The sequence below is a fragment of the Stylophora pistillata genome, chromosome 4, assembly GCF_964205215.1.
Source record: "Stylophora pistillata chromosome 4, jaStyPist1.2, whole genome shotgun sequence".
In the NCBI taxonomy this organism is placed as follows: Eukaryota; Metazoa; Cnidaria; class Anthozoa; order Scleractinia; family Pocilloporidae; genus Stylophora; species Stylophora pistillata.
This window is the reverse complement of record NC_142522.1, coordinates 32965952-32983451: the sequence shown is the minus strand read 5'-3', so window position 1 is coordinate 32983451 and position 17500 is coordinate 32965952. Positions and strand designations below refer to the sequence as shown.

General features: G+C 39.6%; 1 protein-coding gene across 2 annotated transcripts; it reads left to right on the top strand.

The window, feature by feature from the left end:
• The first annotated feature begins 1181 nt into the window (after positions 1-1181).
• LOC111324528 (uncharacterized) lies at positions 1182-15765 on the top strand. 2 transcript variants are annotated; one of them, XM_022928114.2, is made up of 7 exons: positions 1182-1332; positions 4980-5061; positions 6521-7119; positions 8738-8974; positions 9474-9569; positions 11017-11091; positions 11675-15765. In XM_022928114.2, exons 2-7 carry the CDS (start codon positions 5039-5041, stop codon positions 14752-14754), a joined length of 4110 nt encoding a protein of 1369 aa, XP_022783849.1. In that variant the 5' UTR covers positions 1182-1332; positions 4980-5038; the 3' UTR covers positions 14755-15765. The 2 variants fall into 2 exon arrangements, with proteins under 2 accessions (XP_022783849.1, XP_022783850.1); XM_022928115.2 differs by having other exon boundaries at positions 1224-1275.
• Positions 15766-17500: the final 1735 nt, after the last annotated feature.

Sequence of the window (17500 nt, the reverse complement as noted above, 5' to 3'; positions counted from 1 at the left end):
TTGATGAAGCTCATCAAGGGTGATCTGAGTATCCCTGAGCGATTGATTTTTGGCCCAAGTCTTTTGGGTGTGTCCTTAAAGTTAGTAACATGATTCCACTCGCTCATTCGATGGATGGGGGTGATGCTATATCGAAGGCGCTCGTCGAGGGTAAGAGTAAACGGTAAGTTTGGTCAGCGGGGAAACTATGAAACCCGCGAATATTTGCGAAAGGATGACATTTAAAACTGAAAACAGTTTTTCAGTGAGACACTACAATGCGTAATCATGGCGGCGACTATTCAATCGTCTTTAAACAAATCGGAGATTGAGTTCCTTGAGGAAAACCTTGAAAATTGTTCTGTTAAAAACCAGAACTTTGTGGGTTATTTCGATGGGAAAAGAGACGAGTTCGAGGATATGCTCGAGAGGTTTCTCCTTTTAAGTTCCACATGCTTTGTAAAGAAGGCATTGCACTCAACGGAGTTAAATCACAAGAGGTTTTCGAGTAATGTTATTTAGCAATAATTTCCATAAAATCCTCTACAATACAAAATATTAACAGCGTAAAAAACGATCCAAAATAACTCCCTTTCGGCTCACATCTACTCCTTTTTTTTTTTTTTTGTCAAAGCGTCTGGAAAACTATAAATAACGGAGTCAAATCTGAACAGATTCAAAGTCTTATAATCTGATAAGTAAAAGCATATCTAAAACTATACAGAAAAGAGAAAGGTGAATGGCAAATCTAGAACCCTAATTCTAGATTTTAGTTAATTTTACAAAATCGTTGCAGATTAGTGACGTAAATTGATATTGGAGAAGATTCTTCCTAGTGTGGGACTGACTTAAGACTAGGCTAGGCTGTGTATACAATTCCTGAAAATCTTGTTCGTTATTTTACGAATCATTTGATGTTTCATTGTTGACAAGTTTTTCATATCACATTACTAAAAAAATTGACTTAACGCTCCAAGGAGAATCTCTCTCAAACTTTACTTTTTAAGAGATGAAGCTACCGTCTAAAATTCAAACGTTACTGTTAGGTTTATTAGCGCATTGACAACCTTGTAAATTAGTTCAAACACACTGAAAACATTTGTATTAGTTTTTGTATATCTTTATACTTTGTTCAGTGCGATCTTACACATTTCGGGTTTGAACTTTTCGTTGGGAATAAGTGGTACAGCTTACATGACATATTTTATATTTAACTGCTGTACTATAAATTTGTGTGTTCGACCCTCGACGACGCCTTCGATATAGCATCACCCGAAGGATGGAGGCTGCTCTGAGGTAAATTTCCTCTTGCGGATACAGTTTTGAGTCCCCAATCTACATTTTATTCTTAAGGTAACCCGTCAGTTTTTATCTCCATCCATTTTTCATTGTTCACAGAACGACATATCTTCCGCTAATTGTCTCACTGAACTGGTGTTGTTTGTGTGTGCATGGTCGGCATTAGTGCAGAGTCGCTCTCACTGTCTTCCTTTCACTATTTTAGAAGCTTGAATATAGCTGCCTTGTCGACTGTAAATATTAAAAAATAGTATTATATGTAATTTGGCAGTCTCAAAACCTGGCGATGCCCCTTTAGGAGGTTCAATGTATTCTTTGTTTGCACGTGACGTCGGCATAAATTGAAAAACCAGAGTCAGCCATGTTGGGGGATAACCACACGCAACAATCCGTGTAACACAGCTGTCTGAAGTGTATGTTGAAGGTGTTTACGCACATACTTGTCAATGTCATGCATTCCAAATAGCTGACAATACTATTATAGCAGTACAATACTGTTATTTAAGACTTGTGCTGCAGTTTGGATTGTAATATATTGTGTGAACGGTAAATTTTTTTCGTTGGATACTACACCACCACGTGCTTTTAAAATTGCGGAAGCCGTTATCATTTCACAGTTTTAGTTTTCCCTCTTGTCATGCCACAAGTCTGTGTTGTGTTTGTTCGTTTTACATGTATGAACAAGCAAGCAATTGAAAAGTAATTATTGTTTAAGGTTTCAAGGCTTTATGTTTATTTTTTTTTTTTTTCGCATCATGGTGCATACGCATATAGTTTAGTTTGAGATTCAGCTAATTACTGATACTTGTGGGATTGATGCTGTATTTTCTAAATATTGATAATAACAACACAAAGTTGGGGATAACTACGCACATACTTTGTGGAAGCCGGTATTGTTTCGTTGGTAAAGGCAAAACCAGGTAAGTCACTGGCTCTTATTGACATGAAAGCTGCCATAGTGTGCTATGCACTCACCAATTTATCAGATTCCTTTGTACCACTTGATCGAGGTGAACTTACAACCAGTTTGATTCCAGGTACTTTATGCACAATTTTTCATCTAAAGGCCTTAGAGATGTAGTTAAGGCTAGCCATAATTTGTCAGTAAAGAACTTCAGTAATTCTCAAGTTGACAAAAACACAGCTTTAAGGTACACTTTTGACAAGCAACATTTAGTTTGTGTCGCAGATGCTAGTCATTAATAAATACCTATATGACAAACAACCATGAAGTTCAGTTAGTATTTTGACAAAGAAAGGAGCACCCTCAAAGTAATATTTTGGTGGTTGCTCAGTTAATTTTTTCTATAAGAAATTTGACAGATCCAGTCTCCTAAAGGCTCTCCTTTCAACTTCAAACATGACATATGATACCATTTTATCTTGAACAAATCATTGTCACAGCCAATTAATGTGCTACCCTCCAAATCTTGTTGACAATAGCACCAGAGCCCTTCCTCTTCTTCATAACCAGATGATGTTGATGAAGATGGGATGGTTAGAGCTTCACAGTCTGGGCAATTATATTACTCCCCCACAATTTCAGGCAAAATGTACTCGCTATAGAAATCAGAGGAAACAGAGTGCATCTTCCCAAATTTCTTGGTCAGGGAGAATTTCTGCACAGAGATCAATTGTTGTTAACACCACAAAATCACAATATTCAACCCCACAGATAAAAATCTGGGCCTTAACTTGGTAGTCAGCATGACATTTGTCAAGATGAACTTTACCAGACTCATCTTTCTTTAAACAAAATTTGTTTTGGCCAGCAGCCTCAGCAATTGTGGAATCCTTGTGTGCATATAGACATTTAATTTCACACACAACCATCCCACAGCATTTGCAGTCAATAATCTCATCAGGGGAAGCTCCCGAGTATGGCCACCTTGAATTAATATTGAGACCACAGTCAGAAATTGTCAAAGACTCGTGGAATTGATTCATATCTATCTGGTAAGCTTTGCGAGCACTGCCCTTGTTTCACAACCCCACCGTGTGGCTGCAGTTGCAAACTTATAGGCATCAGGGTAGCATGTGGACTTGACAAGACTCTTAGCAGGCTTAGTTGTATTTGTTTTGCAAGCAGTTTTTCAATTGGAAGCAGTAATATGACCTGCCTGCCTGCCATTTGGTACCACATTTTTTTTTTGAGACTGTTTTCTGGTTGAATATTCTATTGCTTGACACTCATCAGGCACAATCCCAAGCAATATTTGTTGACACTGCTGCAACAACTCTATGTAGTCTAACTGCAAACACTCTTCTCTAAAAAACAAAACAAAGCTATCGGGCAAGTGCTTGGGTACATTATCAATTTCTTTACAAGCTCATTTAAAGGTGCGACAAGGGACAAAACTGCTGGTTCTACTGTACAGCCAGAAATACTTCTAAAAATAGTTTTCTACTCTTCTGGGGTTGGGGTGGGTGTCCTGGTTGTTTGAATCCCAGGGTTTAAGTAGCCATAGGAGTAACCTGTTCTCCACCATCAATTCATGCTTACCTCAGGCAGAGGTAAAATCCATCTCACTTACAGGTAATGGGGGATTTCTTTGTGTGCATGTGGTAGAATCTCTAATTCTAACACCGGCCTCCACAGCAAAAAGCTCTGCCCCAACATGAGACCACCCTTCACATAACCCTACCATGCAAAAGCAATGGGAAGCAATCACATTTTTCTGCCAGAAACCATGTTCAAAGTGGGATGTCCCAGGCTCTCTGTGGGCGATTCACCTCTGAAGTGATCATGAGGGTACACAAAAAGTCTTAATTCTAAATCCAAAAATTTAGATCCTTGAATTATGCCTTATCGCTTGCTAATGTGAGTACTATGGGTGATATGTCTTCTGAACTTGCAGCTGTTGTGTCAAGATCAACTAGATCGCTCTGACAAAGGGCTAATACACATAACGTCAGCTTTTAACTCTATGATGGCCAATTTACAATTTCAACTAAGTTGAAATAACCAAATTACCAAGTAAAACAAGAGTTGTTAGCCGAGTTCAATAAAAAGAGTCTTTATTTTGCTCTGTTTGCTTCTCTCCGAGATCATCAGAAAAAATACACTACCGTGACTAACTCTGGCGAACACAACAACTTCATTTGGGTTTTTGTATTAAGTAGTTCACTTTATCTGGATATTGAAGGTTTGCAGTTTTTCTCAACGCATATCGGTCGAAGCCTTAAGCAGTTATTTTTTTGTGGTACCTTGACTTTGTTGGACCCTCCAGACCCGCAAAGTAAACCGAATACTGAAGGTTCACATCGAGCACATCTTTGGAAGAAGTCATTTTGAAAGCTTAGTTATCCCCCAACATGGCGGCCGTGTATAACGTAGCGAATTTTTGTCCCGTGGTTGAAAACAAAGAATGTTCAAAACTGAAAGTATTATTTGAATTAATTTCAATTACGGAAGTACTTCGCTACTCTGTAATGATCCTAGTGATGTTCTGTACTACTTGTGCTTTTAAACTGGCATTATGAGGCTATGAAATTGTGCTGTTGTGGTTTATGCTACAAGATGGAAGCTGTATATCTTTGTTTTTTTTTTTGTTTCATAATTTTCAAAATCGGCCATCTTTTCCTTCTCAGCTCCAGGTTCTAAGATCAAAAAAATTATACAGTAACTTAATTATATTAGTCTTTTAACTTTAAAACTATACATTTTATTTTACTAATGGTTCGGTTAATTTGAAATTCAGGTATTCAGGAAGATGGCGAGTGAGGTGGTGAAGTAATAAATTTTCAGGAAACGCAGGGAATGGCAACAGCTCCCTCGACAGGGTAAGTTGTAGGTTGCTTACTATTAGGAAATGTTCACAAGTGCTTGTGAATGTGTGAATTATTGTCATAGATGTTCTTTCGCCCACGAAGAAAAATAGCCAGTTGCATGAAATTAAGGGGGCATTGTACATTGGCAGGAGCCCATCACTTGGGCTCCTGACATTGGACAATTGCGACCTGAACTAGATGCACAGATGCAACACAACAGTTTAATTATATCATATAATTGTACAGCTTTTAGTTAATCTGAGGTTATCAGCATAGCTATCATTCATTCATTCATTTTAAGAACTATCCATGTGCCAGTTTCCACTGTCACACCATCATCAAAAACCATTCAACAAATAAACTCATGAATCTGAGAGATAAAGAAGATGAACATTCAACTTGTCTTGCAAAGATTTAGGTCTGTGCAATGTTTCATGCAGGGGATATCCTAGGAAATGTGTTACTCAAATTTCTAAGGCTTTGTATGGAGAGGCCATGTTTGTGTCCCTCAGAGGGGCACAAATATGGCAGCTGGAAACTTATGAAAACATATGGCATCAAGTTTTGTTATGAAAAGCTTGTCCTCAGAATTTTTTCATCCAATTAATTCAAAATTGGACTGCGTGTAGTCCTATTGCACAATCATATACATTCAAGTAATTTGTGGTTAGTCATTATCATGATGATTAACCACAAACTATAATGATAAATAACACTTCGAAAGAGAATTATAATTGTTTGTCTCACAGTGTGGTCACTTCAGATGTGGATCAAGATGTTTTGACTGCACACTGCTTGTCTTCTTGAGCCAATGATAAGGTCAACTGAGAATGCGTCACCTATATACTATTAGATTAACCTTCCAAATATAAAAGAAAACTGGAAGTAAATTGTAGGTTCACCTGTCACATTTCTCACATTCTTACTGTCTTGAAAGCACATGGATTAAAATGTCAAAATATTTTTTGACTCAATAAAAACTCTGAAGCTTATTTTCTTCACAGTTAAATTAACATGTGTATAAGTCCTTTCTATTTAACATCTCCAAAGCAATCCTCTTGATTCGTTCACATCTGCTGCACTTTCACCAAATGTTACATTTAAGTTTGGAGTTGAACCTAAAATGTTTTCAGAAAATGTTATCCCAGTTTCTCTTGAGAGAAATAAATTCTGTTTACGTATCTAGTGCTTTGCACTAAAGATTATGGCCTTAAATCTTTCATTCTTGTATGCATTTTGCTGCCTGTTTGTAATCAGCTGTGAGTTTTTGGGAAGGAAAAAAGTGCTTAAATCTCTAATTCCATATTTGCAAAAATTGCACCCGTGCTTCTGATCGGCCAGCTAATAAATGCCAGCTTGTTTTTGGACAATATCAGGAAATTGAGATGCTTCTGGGTCATGAGCTGCTACAGTTACTCAATCAGCTCTGTTGAAAGCTCTGTAGTTTTAAGTTTACTTATGTAATCCTCAGGTCAAGCTACCTCGTTTTTACTGACAATCAGAGACGATGGCTTGTAGAGGGAATTGCACTCAACACAATCCTTATACCACAGATACGTCCATTTGTAGAACAGGGAATCAACACTGAATACAACACCCTAAAGACCAGTCATAACATACATGTTCAGAGCTCACGTACCCGTCTTAAGAGGTGGCCTGCTACAAAGTTCTTAAGATATGAGAACATCAATGGAAATGATGCTCGTCCCAAGCTTCATGGTGGAAAATTTCATTATTCTTTGTTTGATTGTCATGTGAATTCCCACGTGGACTTTGCCAGGCTGTATGTTGAGAAGCACATGGCAAAGTTCACTGCCTTTGATGACCATTGTGATGCATCGGCTGTGTTGTCTTTGCTTGGTGGGGTTCCTGTATTCTCTGCTGCTGCAAGTGCTGCAGGTGATGTGAGAAAGGCACGGAATGATTGGGCACACTGTGTCTTCAGTAAATGGGATCCAGCAAAGTTTCGGAAATGTTTCACTGAGATGGAGCAACTGGTCAAGAACTTGGCCTTACCTTCTGTAAATGAAAGGGAGCTTCTTGGAGAATTGAAAGACTGGGAAACTAAAGGTAATTTTTTGTTGTCATTTATTTATTTATTTAATCACTTTCACCAGAGTGTGGTGAGGGTCGCACAACAGAGTGAGGCTCCAAATTAAGTGCGCCCAATATCCCACCCATCCCACCCTAGGGGAGTACGTCCATCACACAGTAATCTCATGTGTGGGAAATTAACATCTCCTACCCCAACCCTGCAGGAGATGGGACCTCCATTTAATGTAATTCATTAGATTCGCCGACAGGCAGGGACACCGCAACAGCTTGAGCCAATTACTGCAGGCCCACTAAACCCACCCATCCCACCCCAGGGGAGGACATTCACCACACAATAATCTGGTGCGTGGGAAATTAACGTCTCCTACCCCTAACCTTGCAGGAGACGGGGCCTACGGGTTATTCGTCCTTATCCGAGAAGACTAGAATATCTGTCCATTTCTTGATATTATAGAAAGGTAGCAAATTCTTCTTAGTTATTTTAAGACCCTGAGTGTTGGTCTGGCCATTTATTCGTCCCTATCCGAGAAGACTAGAATATCTAACCATTTCTTGATGTTATAGAAAGGTAGCAAATTCTTCTCAATTATTTTAAGACCCTGAGTGTTGGTCTGGCCATTTATTATTCCCTATCCGAGAAGACTAGAATATCTAACCATTTCTTGATGTCATAGAAAGGTAGCAAATTCTTCTCAATTATTTTAAGACCCTGAGTGTTGGTCCGGCCGGGGCTCGAACCCTCGACCTCCCACACAACAGTCCAGCACTCTATCCATTGAGCTAACCGAGAGGCGGTTAACTAACCGAGAGGCAGTTAGCTAACCGAGAGGCGGTCATGTACACGATGTTTCAGAGGTTAAGGAGGGAGGTGAATTGTGGACTGTTCATGATTTATGGCAGATTGTGGAATTAGTTTTGTGTTTAAATTCTGATATGTTTTTACATGACAATCAAGAAATTATAGAGAAATGTAGTTTTTTCAACACTCACTTGCATGTAGTGAATTTGTTGTGGCTCAGCTGGGTAGGTCTTGTCTGGTATATTGATTGAACTGACTCATGAACTGATAATGTCCTGTTTGGTGCCCTTCTGTCCAGATTTTGGGCTGTAAATAAAGAACCTAATTTCTGGTACAATAGAAGCAGACCATTAGTTCATTTGTATAGTAAGATACCTTTCTTACTATTCATTGTGTCCTGAGTTGGGGAAAAGGGTTTCACAGGATTGCTACAAGATTAAGTCAATATCAATCAACCAATAAACTTTGTTTTACTTGGGCAGTTCATCAGCTATTTAAGATGATTTTGTTTTTAGTGCCTTTTATTTTTGTCTCAATGACAATTACATGTAATCTCCATTGTTGCAATTGGTTAACATGGGGAAGTACTGTTAAGTGTTTTCACTATTAAGAGAACCAAAAAAATTCTATCAAAGTGATGAATTACATTACTACACTCTTAACTTGTACATAAATATCTTCCTTTGGGCCAATAAATTTGTTGTCTTTCATTTCATGTGTGGCAAAATGTTGTATAATTTTCTTCAAATGTCAGCATGAGTTATGTGTGTACCATTTTACTCTTAATGTACTCAGACTGCCTGATTCTCTTTGCATTTATTTGTGTTTCTATAGGAACACGTCTCTGCATGAATTCTCCAGTCGACCCAGCATTGCTGCAATTAGTTCAAGTGAAGGTTAAGTCACTTCAAGATGTGGTGGATAACATGTGTAGAAAATTTAACCAACAAAAGACTAAAATTCAGCAGGAGCTGCAAAACATTGCAGTTACCCTGAATTATATGGAAAAGAGACTTCAGAGGCTAGAGATAGGACAACAGAACTTGAAGAGCCATGTGGATGATTTAAAAGGTGCTTTGAAATATTAATCAAATTATGAAATGAAACGAAATGATCCAATTGTGGTCTTAATTATGACTATGTTATTGCATGGCTGAACAGTTTTAAATTAAGAATGACTATTGGAAGAATTTCCAAATACAACAAATTTTTGCAAGCAGAGTGCTCAGTTAAGGGTTTTTCATCTTGGACATTACTTATTCATGCATGAACAAAAACTGCATCTAGACTCACCTGCATGTAATGATTGAGTGTAAATTCTCTTGGTTTACTTCATCAGTTAATGAATTTGTATCTTTTATTGGTGAATGGCTGTTTAAGAAACTCTTAAATATCATGGTAGTCAATTTACAATTATCAGCTCAGTTGAGAAAACCCAATTTTCTTATGATTAGCTATGATTGCATGAGTGGTTGCATGTAAATGCAGCTTTCTTGTTTTTAAATTTGATTTTTTTTAAATCTAGGCTATTCTGTTTTCCTCATCCTCTGACATTTCCCTTTTGTTGTAGGGTGCATGCAGGAGAAAATGGAGAAGCTAGAGAGTGGTCAGCAGACTACAGAGAGGCGCACTGTCCGTAATGAAGATAATATTCGCCATCTGCGAGGTAACATTTCTTTTTTGTATGAATGACACAAACAAGTATCATAATTATTTCTTCCTTTGCACAAAAGAAATGAAAAACAGTGAGTGCTCATGTACCTTTAATAATCAACTGTTCATGAAAGAATATTCGCTCTGACGAAGGGCTAACGCTCGAAACGTCAGCTTTTTAACTCTTTACGGTGGCCAATTTACAATTTCAATTTAGTTGATATAACCAAATTACCTTGTTACCCCCACCGACACAGCACCACAGATTCTTTAGAAACTTACCCCCTTTGTTCATAAAGAATTGGGCAAATAAACTACTGCTTCTTGAATTTATTCTAGTTTGAGCTTAGTGACTCCTGCATTTTTTTTCTTATTTTCTATTATCGCCGCCCGATAAAAGTATTGCCACCTGGTTAGCTCAAGTGGTAGAGCGCCGGACTGCCGTGCGGGAGGTCGAGGGTTCGAGCCCCAGACCGGACCAACAGTCTGGGTATTAAAATAACTGAGGAGAATGTGCTCCAACTGATCTATTAGATCAAGAAATGGATATGCTCTCTATACTCTTCTCGGATAAGGACGAAAAAACCGTAGGTCCCGTCTCCTGCATCTTCTCTGCACTGGTTAGCAGGGGATGTTAAAGAACCCACACACTTGTCGCAAAGGTATCCGGACTGATCGCCCCGGGGACTACTCGCCCCACACATACTCTGGACTAATTGCCACACATCAGAGACGACGTGCCCCACAACAACTGGGACTAAAGCGCTCTCATTATGAGTTTCGCATTACTTCTAACACGGCACATTAACGTACAAAAACAAACATGATAACTAGATTATTTGGAAATAAAGTTGACCAGATGTTAACCGCGCGTGTGTAATGAGTAAGATTATTAGTCTACCCGGCCGCCCGCTTTGTTTGCCTTCCCGTTGTTAAGCACGAGCAGAACCCGACTCAAAAACTTAAAGTGCTCTCGTTATGAGTTTCGCATTACTTCTAACACGGCACATTACATACAAAAACCTCTTTTGTTTCACTGCCGGCATTTCGATCCGGCCTTGCCTTTAAAAACCTGGGGCTGCAGCCTTTGGAACCACAGAACTTGCGGCACTGGAATTGACCGCCAGCGTTACCGCGGCACTCAGCGTACATTTAACTCTGATATAGGGCGATCACTCCCAGTTGATGTGGGGCATATCGTCTCTGATGTGGATCGATCAGTCTAGAGTAGGTGTGGGCGAGTAGTCTCTGGGGCGATCAGTCCGCAATTCGTCACTAAGAGTAGGGAACGTAGCTCCCAGTGTTGGGGTCTGGCCAGTTTATTGAAATTGGGCTAGGGGTTAGGGAAAGGTAATTTACTTAGTAGGGAACAACCTTGTCCTGTTGTTAATTTACCTACCTTTGGCAAATTGTTAAATGGAAATACAATATAATCAAAGTAATTTTCTCCCATGATACAGAGCAAGTAGATGACTTGGCTAAATCAAAAGAAGCAGACGTTAAGAGATCATACCAGGGAAGTCCCACGATAGCCAGTAGGTTTTCCAAGATTTGTACAATGATTATTCGTTCTTAGACCCTCCTAGAGGGTGGTCTAACAGCGTCGTCAAGATGGGTACAAGATCGTTTTGTTGGGAAATTATCTTTTTGCATATGACAAAAGACTGAATAAATTGTCTTCTAATGTAATAATATAATAATAATATACAGTTTTATAGAGCGCTAATTCCCAATGGTCCACATTTTTCCTTTTTCATTACATGTCCTTGGATGTCAAAATACTTATGACGACAACTGGCAGATCACACCTGTATTTTTGACTGAATTAAATAACGTTTATTACTTTTCATTATTTAGAATCAAACCGTGAAACTGAATACTCGTTTACCAAGATTAGTGACAAATTATCTTCTGATTTAAAAAAATGTTTTAATTTTAATCTCACAATCTCTTTGACTTCATTTCTTTGAAGTCTTCTTCTAAATAATTCCTGTGTAAGAACGTAGTCGCTCTTGACTCGCTAGGTTTGTGTTAGCGGCACAACTTTGCTTTTTCCGCGGTGTAATGTAGAAGTTGATTGACCTTTCACCAAACAGTACCTGTCTTTTGTTTTCCCAGTCTTTCCACAGAAATTTGTAGAGCTCATCAAACGAAAATACAAAGGTGCTGTACTTTGTCCCTTCCCATGGTGTGAAGATGAACTACAACTGCAGCTTTCCAAAGTTTTTACAAGACTTAAGATAGTTGGCAAGAAGAAAGAACGAGCAAGACTGACAGAAGAAACCGTCTCTATGACAGATGCGTTTCGATCACATGAAGAATGTGAAGTGCCCAGAGTGGTGCTGATTGAGGGGCAACCTGGGATAGGAAAAACCACTTGCTGTCTGAAACTTGCATATGATTGGTCTATGGAGTGCATTTCAGCCGAGGCCTGTTTTCCTAAAGTGGAGATACTACTTATGTTGAACTGCCATGACATGAAGACTGCTGACATTAAAGAAGCTATTTATGATCAGCTTTTGCCTCTTGATGCCGAAGAGAAGGAGAAGGAAAACTTCTTTTGTTTTATCCACCATAATCAATCTAGGATCGTACTGGTTCTTGATGGATTGGATGAATTGAGTGAGACTCTATATAGGAGATTATTACCTTTGATTAAAGGCAGAGTCTTTCCAAGCATTTACCTCATTTTAACAGCTCGTCATGAGTTAGGAATGAAGGTGCGTCGTTATTGTGACACACTTCTCGAAATTGTTGGCTATACTCTAGAGGATGCCAACACCTACATTGAGAAGTACTTCAGCAATCACGATCATCCAAGTCTTGCGAAGAAACTCATTAAGAATTTAAGGAAGAATCCTCAGCTCAGGGAATTGACTGCTAATCCTCTTAACACTGCTCTTCTGTGCCTTATTTGTGAAGATTCGCTGGGAAAACTCCCCTTCAATAAAACCATGTTGTATAATGAGCTTGTCTCATGCGTGCTAATGAGATATGCACAAAAGAAAGGAATATCTTTGGATAGAAAGGATCCTATCGAGGTTTTTACAGAGCAACTGAATCAGTTGGGCGAGTTGGCACTTGAAGCCTTGCTTAGAGATCAACTGTATTTTACTACAGATAAGCTGCAGGGTCAATCAACTGAATTTCTTGACTTTGGTCTTCTTTCTCGAGAAGCCAGTGCAAGTAAAATCAGACCGAAGCTAAGTTATGCGTTTACACACAAGACCTTTCAGGAATATTTCGCAGCATTTCACCTAGCCCAAGAGCTGCTGACTGATGGTAAGGACAAGGCTGCCCTGCTTTCTCGCCTCAGTCCTCCTGATAAGTACTGGTCGGTGTGGGAGTTCCTCATCACAATGGCATCAAGGAAAAGCGGTGATGTAGCTGTTTTGTTGGTGTCAAGTTTGTGTGCTTCCTTACAGCACAAAATGCCAGAGCGCTTTTGCTATCATAATTACTTAGCGGAGGAAGAAGATAGCGATGTCGATGATGATAGCCATGACGGAAATGTTGACGATGACGAAGACATTGATCGGGACGACCCGCTTGATACCGATGTCGACTTTGATACCGATGTGAACTTTGATACCGATGTCGACTTTGATCCCAGTCTCATCATTGAAACCGATCACGATATCGACCTTTACAACTATCACCAGTACAGAATTGATCCTTGCGTTTGCGAAGATCGTTCATTCGACTGGCCTAAACGTTTGGGATCGAGCATATTGTCAGGAGGAATTAGGGAAGTTGTTCTCACTAAAACAATTTTTCTCATTGCTCAATGCGAAGAACCTAAAAGTGAGCTGAAGGATTACCAGAAGAAAATGGCATATGAACTGGCACGCTGCTTCCCGCTGGATAAATTAAAAGTTAGCCATTTGTATACTCAAAAAGACTCACTCCTCGGCTGTAGTTACATACAGGTTTTCTCTGAATACCTTAAGGTCCACTGCCAACTGACACGTTTAGTGTGGCTTGCCGAGTTAGACAAGGCAGCATTAGTAACAATTGAACACATCCTTCGATCAAGTGTTAAGCTGACTTACTTACATTTGAATAATGACTTGCGCAGCACATCACTCACACCGGTTCTTCGGGCAAATCGCACATTGACGCATCTCAACCTACGCAATGCCAAGATCCGAAATGCAGGAGCTGAGGCATTAGAAGAGGTTCTTCGAGAAAACTGCACTTTGACACATGCGAGTTTGCGTGATAACGAGATAAGTCATATTGGAGCAGAAGCTCTAGCGAGAGGCCTCGAGTTCAATAAGGTATTGGTACATTTGGATATAAGAAACAACTGGATCGGTAATCAAGGTGCTGTGGCATTTGCTAAAGCTTTTGAGTTGAATTCTACTTTAAAGTATTTTGATGTAGGTATCGACTACATAACTCCACGAGAACTTGAGTACATTCTTGATTCAGGGATTAATGCAATTGCAAAGTCCCTGCGATCGAATTGTTCGCTGACTTACTTAGATGTTCGTGGAAGTATCTTTAGTGACTCATCGGCGGCGGCTCTTGGAGAAGCTCTTCGATCAAATCGTACCCTAAGTCATTTGTATTTGAATAGCCCATTGATTTGCTCCCAACTGGAAAAAATGGGAATTCAGTTCGGCAATTTAGCAGCAGCAGCCTTTAAAAGGGCACTTCAGTCACGTGATACAAAGATTACCCATTTAAACTTGAGTAATACTTCGATTACATCTTCATGTGCGAAAATCCTTGCTGAGGCCCTCCATTCTAATACAACTCTTATCCGTTTGGATTTGAGTGAGAACAAAATTGATTCTCGTGGCGCAGAAGCTATTGCGAATGGACTGAAATCAAATCGGACCTTGACACATTTGAAGCTAAGAGTAAACCAAATCAGTGATGCAGGTGCAGTACGATTTGCACAGTGTCTACAGTCTAATCGTACTCTATTGTATTTGGATCTGATTGAAAACGGTATTAAGCGTTCAGGCGCCGCAGCCATCGCAGAAGCGCTGAAATCAAATTGGACTCTGACACATTTGCAGCTGGGATGGAACGAAATGGGCGATACGGGAGCAATGAAATTTGCAGACACTCTTCTAAGTAACAAAACTTTAATTTTTGTCAGCCTTATATATAATGAGTTTAGTGAATCTGGCAGAAATATGCTTGTAGAGATTGAACCGCTCATCAGCTGTAAGTTGAGGATTTAATTGTAAGACTGTCTGAGGTGTTTGTCAGACGTTCATCTGCTAGTCAAAAACCTCAAAAAAACGTAGAGATGTAAACAGTTTTTATTCTGACTATGAATACGTGAAAATCATAGATGTGAACTGCGGATTAAGAAATGGATATGAAAGCGATCTTCGCAGTTGTGAAGAGCACTTGAGTGAAAATGAGGCCTGAAAAAATTTCGAGCCTTTAAGGGAATTTGAATCCATGACCTCTGCGATACCTGTGCAGTTCTGTACCAAGGGAGCTAACATGCCAACTGGGAGCTATTCATTATGAACCAACATTCAGGAACTAAATTTTTTTCAGGCCCTATCTTCAATACTGCTCAAGTAGTGTTCCTTACTGCGAATATCTCTTTCATATTCTTATTTTTATTCTCTTGTCAAAAAGTGCACGAACGAACATGTGTCAGATGATAATCTGTTAACGAACACATAGGAGATGGGATGGTATGAAATTAACAGTACCTCATTCTTAACTCGTGAATTGCGCATGCGCAACACGAGTTATCGTGGGTAATGAGAAAATGCGGTCTCACGATCGCTCGCTGGGCTGTAAACATTATGCAAATGAGGTACGCTCGCTACTTACTTTTAAATGGCTAACCATCCTTAACTGAAATAAGTTGTTTTAAAGGTCTAATTAACGAGATATAAGCTTAAAGGAGACGGTCACCGAAAATGAGAACGTTAAGAATCGTAGTAAAAATCGATGGGCAGCACAAGTTCTCACTTCATGCAGACTTTGTATTGATTTTACAGAAACGGAAGTTGTTGAAGTACGGTTAAGGTACGGTAAATGCGCATATGGCGAGCGAATCGATAAACGACAAAGCATTTATTCATTGTATAGTCAAAAACAACGGAAAGAAATGGTAAAATAGCATTAACCTGGAGTCGATCGCGAGCCCGCGGAAGAGTAAACTCATCTACTTCTCACTGTGCTAAGACAGCGGCACATGGCATTGTAAATATATTTATCTTATAAGACGTTTTGTTGTGTAGTATCGCTGAGTATTTTTATGAGTTGTGCCGTATTTTGACGAGCCCGTGGCCACAACTATCAGAACTCTAACACGACGCGCGCAACTAGTATGCAACACGACAGATAGCTTATCCGACGAGAACAAATGCCGTTACCGTGTTTTTTCAAAGAACAACTACAACGAAGACTTTATTCGACGAAACACTCACCGACTTACTACTACTACCGAAACAAACGACAGTGCAATTCCTGCGACTACAGCAACCATACCGTACATGAAAGGCATGTCTGAGAATATCTCGCACATCTTACAACCCTTCAATATCCGCGTTGCCCACAAACCCATCACCACACCATGTCAGTTACTACTGACACTTGCAAAAAGTGGAACGTACGATCCAGGACTAAGTGATCACTGTATGGCATACGGAGAAATGAAAGAGAAAGTTCATAAGCACAGAACGAAGGTAACTACCTACAGGCAGACGAGCATCCTCGGAGACCCAAGGGCTGTGGGTCGATTTCAAGTTAAGGGCAGAAGAGCCCCTGGGGACATTGTCTTACAAGACTAGTTCCAAACGGTCGCAGTCGTTCTGACATCTGATTGGTGCCAGAAAATCTTTGTGTTTTTCTGCCCAATCAGAGTAAAGTGTCTTTTCGTGTGTTTTAACACGCACATATTCAACAAGCTCTTTTGCTCGCTATGGTCTCACCACACAATGTAAGAGAAATCGATCAGATTGTCCGCGAAATCTTACCGGAAATTATACTGAATACTTTCGCAGGTATCACAAGAGAACGAGTTTAAAAGTTTGCGAGGTTCGTATAAAACATAATGGTTGCAAGCATTGATATGTCGCTTTAAACCTTTGATGAGATGTAAGCCTAAATCTTTCAAGATTTTTTGTATAATTTGCTGTAACTGAAACTTATCCAATCCCGTGAAGCTATTTCGTCGCACGGGCCACGCAGGTATGTCGAGCAACTGGCACTTAAGCAACTTTTAGTCCACGCCCGGCCAAAATCTAATCTAATCTTCGCTTGAAAAAAAAGAAAAGCTAAACGTGGAAACTTTTGTTTATTAGATGTGGGTAGATAACCCTGTACTAAGCTGACATTTACAATAAAGCAAGCCCGCCCTTTCCATCCAGTATTTCTTGGTCTTTGGTTTTGTTTTCCCCGATGAAAGCAGCATCGATTCCCAATGATTTAACTTGGTCTTCAACAATCGACAAAAGAGGTGAAATGACAATGACCAAGGGACTAGAAGAGAATCCGTGGCCTTTCGAGCTCAAGAATTTGAACACTCAACGCAGCAGTTGAAAGATTAAACTTTCTCCAAACCCCTTCGGTAACTCTCCGAAAACATATCTCCTTTGCACGATGTTCTCGATAATTAGTATTTTTTCCGGAAACACAGCTAAACTTTCTTTAAGCGCTTGCTGGAGGTCGTCCGCTAACTTAACGTTCTCTTCAACTTTGGCCATATTGTAAAGCAACGATTAGAATTTGGCGCGCATAGAAAGCTAAGTAAGTGTAAGCGCCAGTTGCTTGACATACCTGCGTGGCCCGTGCGACGAAATAACTTCACGGGATTGGAAAAGTTTCAGTCACAACACTGAAATTGTGCAAAAAATCTAAAAAGATTTAAGCTTACATCTCATCTAACTTTAAAGCGACATATCAGTGCCTGCAACCATTATGTTTTATACGAACCTTGCAAACTTTTAAACACGTTCT